Source organism: Coffea eugenioides, unplaced genomic scaffold, assembly GCF_003713205.1.
Source record: "Coffea eugenioides isolate CCC68of unplaced genomic scaffold, Ceug_1.0 ScVebR1_1070;HRSCAF=1860, whole genome shotgun sequence".
In the NCBI taxonomy this organism is placed as follows: Eukaryota; Viridiplantae; Streptophyta; class Magnoliopsida; order Gentianales; family Rubiaceae; genus Coffea; species Coffea eugenioides.
In genome coordinates, this window is record NW_020861444.1 from 46,713 (window position 1) to 57,461 (window position 10,749).

The window sequence follows — 10,749 nt, forward strand, 5'->3', positions numbered from 1 at the left end:
AGCCTGCTGGCACTCCTCATTCCAATACAACGGTACATTCTTTCTTAATAATTTGAACAATGGCTCGCATGTGGCAGTTAATTGGCCGATGAACCTCCCGATGAAATTGATCTTCCCTAAGAAGCTTTTCACGTCCTTCTGAGTTTTCGGCACTGGCATATCTCGAATTGCTTTGATTTTCGCCGGATCTATTTCTATGCCCTTCTTGCTAACAATGAATCCCAACAGCTTACCCGCAGGTGCTCCAAAGGCGCATTTCGCAGGATTTAACTTCAAATTGTACTTCCGCAATCTTTCGAATAACTTCTTCAAATCAACCAAATGATCCTCTGCCCTCTTAGACTTGATTATGATGTCATCCACATAGACCTCCATCTCCCGGTGGATCATATCATGAAATAGGGTTGTCATGGTCCTCTGATACGTTACTCCAGCATTCTTTAAACCGAAAGGCATGACTCGGTAGCAAAAGGTACCCCAAGGGGTAATGAAAGCAGTTTTCTCCCTATCCTCTTCTGCCATCAAAATTTGGTGGTAGCCAGCAAAACAATCGCAAAAGGATTCAATCTCATGTCCGGCAGTATTGTCTAAGAGAATGTGAATGTTTGGTAGAGGGAAATCATCTTTAGGACTGGCTTTATTAAGGTCTCTATAATCAACGCAAATTCGCACCTCTCCATTCTTTTTTGGAACAGGGACTGGATTCGAAAGCCAAATTGGGTAATGGGAAACAATGATAATGTTGGTTTTGAGTTATTTTTCAATTTGCTCTTTTATTTTGAGGCTCATATCTGGTTTGAATTTTCTGGGTTTTTGCTTTACGGGTGGAAAAGAAGGGTCTGTGGGTAACCTATGCACTACCACGTCAGTTGAAATGCCAGTCATATCATCATAGGACCACGCAAATACATCCTGGAACATGGTCAAGAATTCAAGCATCTCATTTTTCTGTCTTTCACTCAAATGAATACTAATTTGCACCTCCTTAACTTCATCCTCAGTGCCAATGTTAACCTTTTCTGTTTCTTCCAGGTTCGGTTTTGGTTTTTCCTCATATTGTTCAAGGTCCTTTGCAAAAGAATCGAATACCTCCTCATTATCACTCTCGCTTTGGAGTTTGGATTCACAGACCTCCAAGTCATGAGTGATATAGAGATTGCCGTTATTGAATTCCAGAATTGTGATATCCAAAGGGTCAAATAATTTTATTTTTGGCCATCTGAAAGAATTAACGAATGTGGGATAATAAGCAGATAAGCATACAACAAACAAATGAACAAGCAATATAAATATAAACAAGCGAATAAACAACACAACATGACAAGAAAAACTTGTGCACTTTCTATAAAGCCTTTGATTGAAAGCAAATGGAAATGAAAACTTAACAATATTTACATGTGCAAGTGTTAGTCAAAAGTAAAATTGTTTTCATTGGCTATTTACAGATGCAAAAGTATTTTCATGAATTCACATGAATGATAAACCCCTTTCAGTTTACCGAAACTCCTTTCGAATGGGCAGAGCCTCGGCTGTCCAGTTGGGAATTGATCCATCGAGGATGTCAGGAAATTCAGCTTCGCTCGGAACACTATCTTCAAATGTTGCCCCAACGAACAATTGGGCCAAACTTGCTTCAATTTCGTCAACTGGGTTGATTTCTGACATGATCACCTCGGCTGGTCGTGGGAAAGTATATTGCAGGGGTGGAATGTCAAGAGCCCTTTGCCTTCCTTCCTTCTCCGCTTTCTTGCGCTCCTTCATCTCTCTAATGTCCTTAGCAGTTGGTCGGAAACCCAAACCAAACGAATCATTTTTCTCCACAATCTCCACTGGCTTTAAAATTCCTTGCAGATCTCGTCCCAGCCCTTTGTCAAATTCATAGCCTCCGCGGATCATCTCCTTAGCCATCATGACACTGGCCCTTGATAGAGCTTGCTCCTCCTTTGTTATCCAACTGACGGAGACAATATCAGATGTGCTATGAGGGGTCACTGTGGAGCTTCGGCTACCCTCTTCTTTGGACTCGGAATCGGTGATTACAAGGCAATCCTCTTCGGCAAATATAGTTATCAGCTTGTCATTTACTACAAATTTCAGCAATTGATGCAATGAAGAAGGCACCGCCCCAGACTTGTGAATCCATGGCCTGCCAAGCAAAACGTTGTAAACACTAGGAAAGTGCATGACTTGGCAGGTTATTTGAAACTGGGCGGGCCCCATTTCAACTACTAAATCAATTTCTCCTATTGGCTCTCTTTGCGCTCCATCAAAACCTCGGACTATGGTCCCTGAAGGCCTCAGCTAGACGTCTTGCAATCCTAGCTTTTCCAAGGTGTTCCAGGGACAGATATTAAGAGCGGATCCATTGTCAATCAATACCTTCGGCAGCATTTTTCCGTTGCACCTCACAACTATGTACAGGGCCTTGTTATGTCCAATGCCTTCCGCCGGCAATTCCTCGTCAGAGAAAGTGATTTGTTTGGTGAATAATACGTTCCCAACCACATGTGAGAAATTATCAACTGAAATGTCCTTAGGGATTTGAGCTTTGGTCAACAACTCGATCAGCGCGTCCCTATGCCTATCTGAAGAAAAGAGTAAATCTAACATGGATATCTGGGCAGGCGACTTGCTCAGCTTTTCAACTACATTGTACTCACTTCTCTGAAGTCTCTTAAGGAAATCCAAGGCTTCTCTCTCGGTGATTGTTGGTTTAACGGGCGGCTCGGAGTTATTTGCTGGAATCGGAATGGCAGTTTCAAACGGACTAGCAGTCTTCCCCGATCTGGTAACCACTGACACTTCCTTCTTTGCAATTGACTTCTCCCCAATCTGTATGACAGGTTCATCGTAATTCCATGGCACTTGCTGCAGACTTAAAACAGGTTCTTGCTTCGGGAATTCGATGAATACTGGCTCTAAAGCCTCACTCTCAGTTGGCGTGAGATCCAAGATAAAAGGCTTTTTATCTTCTTCGGATGGTAACTCTATGACAAATGGCTGGTCTGTGATCCCAAACACCTCAGCTTCCCTAGCCATCTCTTTGACTTGTTCCACGTACTCCGTGTCATCCAGAATGACCCCAATGGTATTAACGTGTTCCGGCAAGGGGTTCCTATTTACATTCGGCCCTTGTGTCTCCCTCTTTCTAATTACAATTTCTCCAGATTCAATCATATCTTGAACTTTATGCTTAAGAGCCTTGCAGTCCAAAGTGGAATGTCCGGGTGCCCCCGAGTGATAAGCACAGACAGCTTGCGGGTTATACCAAGCGGGCATACCATATGGATAGGTAGGAGGGGGTACCATACCAATTTTCCCGGCGGCCTTGAGCTGTTCGTACAGTTGGTCAATGGGCCTGACTAAGTTGGTAAAAACTCGAGATCGGCCGGGATTTTGTATTTCATGGGTTTGAGGATGGTTGTAGTTCTGTTTGTTTGGCGGAACAGGTCTGGGATTATAAGGAGGGCGAGGTCTAGTTTGGAAGTTAGGTGGAGAAATATGGAATGGTGTTGTGGGTGTGTTTGGATAATTTGGTCGGGATCGATGATGGTTAATGGTAGTACGATAGACAGGTCGAGGGTGTGACTGGTGTGAGTAATGGGATGGATAAGTGGGGTATTGTCGGTACCTAGGTCGGAAAGAAGGGCTTTGGTTCCAAACAAATGAAGTTTCCTCCTCTTTCTTCTCGAACTGGGATTTCTTACTACTATCGCCTTGATTTTGCATCGCTTCCAATTGTGATTTCAGAGCTGACACATTAACAATCTTTCCTGCTCTCACAAACTCATCATACTCTTCCAATTTATTAACAATTTCTGCGAAGGAACATCCAGTCATGCGAAAAATCTCCTCAAAATAGGGCGGGTCATGAGCTTTAATAAATGTACGCACAATTTCATCTTCAGTCATGGAGGGTTCCACCTTGGCAGCCAATTTTCTCCATCTTTTTGCATACGTCTTGTGATCCTCAGATGGTTTCCTTTTAGTTCTTTCCAGTGTAGTCCTTGTTGGAGCCAAATCGCAATTGTATTCGTATTGCCTTATAAAAACGGTTGATAAGTCCAACCATGTTCTCATGTCCTCGGGCTTCAAATTGGAATACCAGTCCAGTGCATCGCCTTCTAAGCTTTCAGGAAACAAACGAACTGGCAGATTCTCATCATCCATTGGCTTGCCCAACTTGTTGGCAAACATTCGGAGATGCGTCTTGGGGTTGCCTGTTCCGTCATACTTGCTAAATTTGGGTGCTTTAAAACCCACAGGTAGTTGCATGTCAGGAAACAAGCATAACTCGTTATAATCCAAGCTCTCTTGTTTGCTCAAACCCTGACTCTTTCTCATGAATTCATCAAACCGATCCAACCTTTTTAGCAAATTCTTGTCAATTGGTGCAGAGGATCCCCCAGCTTCAACTTTCCATTGGATAGCGGTATCCAGCGTGAATGGTTCAGCAGTGAAATTGTAATATGGCTTTTGGGATTCAAGCGGCCTGTTCAGATTTACAGATGGATGATTTTGGGGAATTTGGAGGTGAGGAGGATTGGCTTGGGTAGTGGGCGCGTGGGTATGCGGTAGGTCATGAGTGAAATAAGTAAAAGTTTCTTTATGCGGATTTGCAAAATGTGGAGTAAAGGAGGTTTGAGTACAGGGTAAAAGTATTGGTTCAGTTGGATTGGCAGGTAAGGGTTCCCGCTGGATACCGCCGCTGCTCCCAGTGACTAGCTGATCAATTACACGTCGTTGTGCGGTCATTTCCATATTCAGTTCATTGAACCTGTTTAGCACTTCGCTCAGTTGAGCTCCCAGATTCACCAAGTCAGTTGATGATGTCGTTACAGGCCTATCAGACGATTCCGGATATGTACTCATATTTACACGATTTCTCAAAATCCGGCTATGTGAACGTGTAATGATGGGGCTTTGTAGCTATATTTCAAAAACACCTGACATTTTAGAAAACCCTATTTAGCATCATCTTTTGATCGACTTTTAGCAAAACAAGAAAAGAAAGAAAAGAAAAGAAAAAAACACGAGTTAGTATATATTGAGATAATTCGGATGCATGCCCTATTGGGGGACCCTTTTTATGCCAAGGGTAAGCCTAGCATGAAAATGCAATCCTCTGGGGCAGGCACTATACAATACCTGATGAACCCGACCAACTTATTGAGTGAAAAAATAATTTAAAAAAATTTGACCAATTGGAGTGAGAAGAGACATTTGTCCAAAAAATGAGGACAAAGTCCGAATGAATTGCTTGCTTTGATCAACACAAAATGATGTGTAATAGGGCCTACTCTTGAAAGGATTACGATGTCTCGACTAGGTTTTCAGTGAACCTTAGATCGAAACCCTAACAAAGAACAAACGGGTCAAATGGATTGGATAAAACTGATGATTTATTCAAAATTGACTAGATCACCCAAAAAAATAGGTAAACTGATCAAATGAATTGAATGAAATTTGATTTATTCAAAATTGATTGGATCACCCTAAAAAGGGGTAAATTGGTCAAATAAATGAAAATGACGATTTATTAAAAATGACCGAATTGTCCTAAAAATGAATGAATTGACCAAATAGATTGAATGAATTTGATGGATAATTTGATTAAATGAATTGAATGGAAATGAGAGTTTATTGAATTGGCTACCTATTGGTAGTTTCAAAAAATTCATTGCGATGCATCAGTCTATGAGCCTTATAAAATCAAGATTTGGCCTCGATTATATTTATCGTCTCAACAATGTGAAATTTTTGTGAATTTCTCCAAATTAATATCTTTTGCGCAGGGGAATTTTACCAAATATGTTAAAATGGCCAAAAAATGATTGTTAGATACTCATATTCCAAAGATCGTGCTATGAAAATGATCGGATCCTACCTTACCTTGTGCACTACCCCTTTGGATGGTACAAAAAATATAAACGTGCAAGTCTCATTGGATTACATATCCGAGACACAAGGCGGCTTATTCCTAATCATGGGATCCCCTAAATGGCATTCCCTCTAAGATTTATGCATGATGCCAATTTATCAAAGTGACTAAATATGCAGTATAGAAATGAAACATGACCTAAAAGAACCCCTTTTGTGCACCGGGGTGAGCCTAAAATGAAATGTATTCATGCTGCAAATGCGAAGCATTGAATTTAAATGTGTCACATCAATTAGGGTAGGCTCCTAAAGAGTACTATGCCAGAACTCTTATTTCTAAGGTTTGTGAATGCAGTGGAGACAAAAATCAAGAAAAGTTAGTTCAATCAGATAAATTCACATAACACATTGTAGCAAAATAATACACAGAGATAAAACAATAAAAAGAAAAAAGAGGGATTGGATCCCTCCCCTCGTGAATAGTGTCCCTAATAGGGTAAGGCAGACTCTACCCTATGTAAACTATCATGGATGCATGAGGGATTAGCTTACTAATGCATCTAGACTCGATAGGTTTTAGGTCCCCGAGCCTTCAGACTTGAAAACCAAAGGTCATCAACCCCAAGGTTCTTTGTCGGTGGCTCGAGCGATTCCCCAGACATTGCTACGCGCACGTCGTGCCACGGCCACATGTCCAAGTGAATCTATCAAAAATCCTCAATTTTCGACTAAAAGCTAAAGGCTATCAACCCAAAGCTTAAAATGAAAGATTGAGTGACCCCTCGGATCATGCTACGCACACGTCGTGTCGCGCTCACACGTCCAAGTGGGTCGCCTAATCCTAACAGGGAAGAGTGGCGTGACAAGCCACTAAAAGAAAAATAAATAAGGGATAAAAAATAAAACGTATGCACGTATGCCAGTGCTCGATTTGGAGTGGAGGGATCGAGAACCAATCACGAGACTCTAAGGTAATATCCCCCACCCAAATGCAAATCGCGATACGAATAAATAGATAAATGAACCATTCATCACATACACGCAAGATGAGAAACGATTACGAGTGTGAAACGCAAAACATCCTAAAAAAGAAAAATGCAACCTAAACATCCAAATATGATAAGTAAAAGGGTTAAAAAGAGAAAAGAACAACTAAACCAAGTGCTTGGACTCTCTTACGTCCCCAGTGGAGTCGCCAAGTTGTCGCGCCCCATTTTTCGCGCATGTGTATGTGAAATGGGTACGACCCTCGTCGAGGCTTCTCTGCTGGGTACGACCCTCAAGCCGTTTGTGCTTATCATTCTGAAGCACCCGGTCACTCGACTGGTAACTGTTGGGTATTGAAGCATAAGATCCAGGATATGATTGAAGCAGGAGATATAGTGTTAAAGAAGAGGGAAGAACAAGGATCGAGCACAAGTACAAATCCCTTTCCCGAACACAAAGACACCTGTGAAGCATTTACCCCCGATGAGGAAACTTGAAAATCCCGAACTAGTGAGATCACTCCCTCTCGAAGGGAGTTTCGATAAATTTGGGGAATTGTTTTTTATTAAATCCATGAAAATTGTTCATGCACGTGTCTTTTGCTTAACCATGTTTTTTGTAAATATTTTCAATCAAGTGACTTTTGAAGACACGTTTCGATCTTTATCTTAAAATGCAATAAAATGTACAATTTTATACATACTGTGTTACTTACGCATTCTTTTCAGATGGTCACGAATAAAATCCCCTGACCCTTTGGATATCACTGTTCCGAAATTTGATGCCAGCCATCTAGATTCTCACGAATGTGAATTTGAATTTCAAAATGAGAGGAGTAGTGAAGAGACATCCGAAAATGTTTTAAAGAGGCCCGAATGGTATAAGGAGGAACTCAGACCAAATGGGGATCAAGATGAAGGAAATAAAATTAGTGGTCACTTGAATAAAAAGTAGAAAAAGGAGGCTGATGGAAAGTAGCGTCAAGAACAATAATTTCTAGTTGAGAAGAAGCAACCAAATACAGTCAAAAGGAGCGACCTGTGCTTACAATAAACGAGACAGCGTGACTACTCAGAAAAGAGACAAAATGTTGAAGCAGCTGTTGTCAGTGCAAGATTGGAAGGGGTTTGTTGTCAAAAAAAAAATGATGAGAAAAGTGAAAATGAAAAAAGAAAAAGAAAAAGGAAGAGTATTGTCTGGCGGATCGCTTATGTTTCACAGATATGGATGAAGAGGAGTCTTCCTCAGTCAATTAATTCAGATACATGCAAGAAATTTCGCATTGATGGAAGTTTCCTTTCAGAGTTAATATAAGGAACAGAATAAAAGTCAGGCCGTCTTCCTTTCCCATTGAGACATTTTTTATCCCTAGTTATCCCTTTTGAATTTTCAGAATAAATCATTTCGTTTGGCAACCCCGGAGGATCGCAAACCCCACACTGGGGCAAATTTAGTTTTGAAAAAGGAAAAAAAAAACCCATAGGGCAAATTCAAATTTTGAAAAGGAAAAAAAAAGGGATTGAAGAAAAGAAACCTCAGTTAAATAGCTGGGGCAAATTTTTGAAAGTTTCAAAAGAAGCGCAGAAAGGAAAAAAAAAAAAAAGGAAATGAAAAAAAAGAGAGCCTTAGTTAAGAATAAATTGGGGCAAGTCTTGATTTAACCCTAATATAGGGTTGATGCAACAATGCGATCTCAGATCATTTGAACCACTTTTGAAATCAACTTTCAAGCCTTAACTTTTCTAAGCACCTCACCTGACCCCAGTATAAAAGCCAAAAGTCCTGACTTCTGTTCTTTGCAATATCTCTGTCAAGAAATTTTCTAATTAATTGGCAAGTGATGTTCATATACTGATGCCAATATTTTTTAGATGTATTTCTGAATTGATTAGGTGTGAGATCGACACGACTCATCATGTGAAAACCTGCAAGGACGCCTTTTTTAAAAAAAAAAAAAATCAAAAAAAAAGAAAAAGAAAAAGAAAAAGAAAAACAAAAGGATGGAGGGTAATTTTGGTGGAAACCCGAAATGACGCTGAGGTAGGGTTGCACAAAGAAAGCAAAGGTGATTCAATTCATTGGAATTCTTTTTTTACATCGTGGTTTTTCTGCTGGCATTGAATTTTGGACGGATGATATCCAAAAGGGTCAAACGGGGCACTTTGTTAGAGGTCAAAATATTTTGGTCATCAACATAGATTGCTGGATTTGTGATTCATTTTTCTAAATTCATCTTTTTCTTTCAATACGAGTCGATGGTTATTTTTTTACATTACTTTGGTTTGTGACATTTTTGTATAAAAATTCTTTGGGTGTTACATAGTTTCATTTGTCTCATTGGACTTTTTCAAATGACAATTCCCTCGATTTATCGAAAGGTGCATATCTATAAGTTTTCATGTTAAGTTAGCATTGGAAGCTAAGACGACCGGGATGCAATTTGCGGTGTAAGGTCGGGTTTTGCAGCGTCAAGGGAAAACATCAAAATACTCATGTTTACACATTTCTCGAAAGTCGGACAGATCGAATAGTGGTGGCATTATTTTGATTGTTTCACATAGCAAAATTGGAAGAATTATTTTTGTAATTAAGTCATGGAAAGTCACCCAATAATCAAACATCCAGGGTTCAAATAGAAGAGGAAGTACGAATCAAGACTTTAAGAAGAAGCAATGATGACACAATGCAAAGCAAATGATTGGTTGTACAAAAATGATTCAAACTGGGGCAATTTTTTGAAAAGGTTTTTCAGGTAAGTATTCAAGAACTTTTTCATGCAATAACGTGTGTTACGTTTTTTTCACATCCGTTAGCATCGGGTTCAACCCACTAACATGTCTTTTATCACCGTTAGCATCGAGTACAACTCACTAACGCGTGTTTTATTTTTTCACATCCGTTAGCATCGGGTCCAACCCACTAACGTGCCTTTTATCACCGTTAGCATCGAGTACAATTCACTAACGCGTGTTTTATTTTTTCACATCCGTTAGCATCGGGTCCAACCCACTAACGTGCCTTTTATCACCGTTAGCATCGAGTATGACTCACTAACGCGTGTTTTATTTTTTCACATCCGTTAGCATCGGGTCCAACCCACTAACATGTCTTTTATCACCGTTAGCATCGAGTACAACTCACTAACGCGTGTTTTACTTTTTCATATCCGTTAGCATCGAGTACAACTCACTAACGTGTGTTTTACTTTTTCATATCCGTTAGCATCGAGTATGACTCACTAACGTGTGCTATTTTTTGTCTACTGCGCGATTAGCATCGGGTCCAACCACTAACATGATTTTTTTATCACCGTTAGCATTGAGAATTTGACTCACTAACGTGTGTTTTTTTTCACATCGTTAGCATCGGGTCAACCACTAACATGTCTTTTATCACCGTTAGCATTGAGATTTGACTCACTAACGTGTGCTATTTTTTTCACATCCGTTAGCATTGGGTCCAACCCACTAACGTGTCTTTCATCACCGTTAGCATCGAGTATTGACTCACTAACGTGTGTTATGTTTTTTTTCACATCCGTTAGCATCGGGTTCAACCCACTAACGTGTCTTTTGTATATCATGTTGGGATTCAGCAGGTTTGGGTGTTATCCCACTGACCGTTTTATTTTATTGGATTCGGGTTTTATCCCACCAATCTGTTATTTCTTGACAATTTAATTTCCTGTTGGTGAGTCTCAGCGTCCACCGCGCACCCTTCTATCTCCCATTCTTGACAAATTTAAATTCCTGTTGGAGCGTAATCGCGTCCCTCCGCGCATCAATTTAATTTCCTGTTGGTGAGTCTCAGCGTCCACCGCGCACCCTTCTACCTCCCTTTCTTGACAAATTTAATTTAATTTTCTGTTGGTGAGTCTCAGCG

At 40.3% G+C, this 10,749-nt stretch overlaps 1 protein-coding gene across 1 annotated transcript; it reads right to left on the reverse strand.

Annotated features, from left to right (window-relative positions):
* Positions 1 to 2,301: 2,301 nt before the first annotated feature.
* LOC113754811 lies at positions 2,302 to 4,872 on the reverse strand. Its single transcript, XM_027299061.1, has one exon. The coding sequence runs from the start codon at positions 4,870 to 4,872 to the stop codon at positions 2,302 to 2,304; it is 2,571 nt and encodes an 856-aa protein (XP_027154862.1).
* Between the last annotated feature and the right edge of the window lie 5,877 nt (positions 4,873 to 10,749).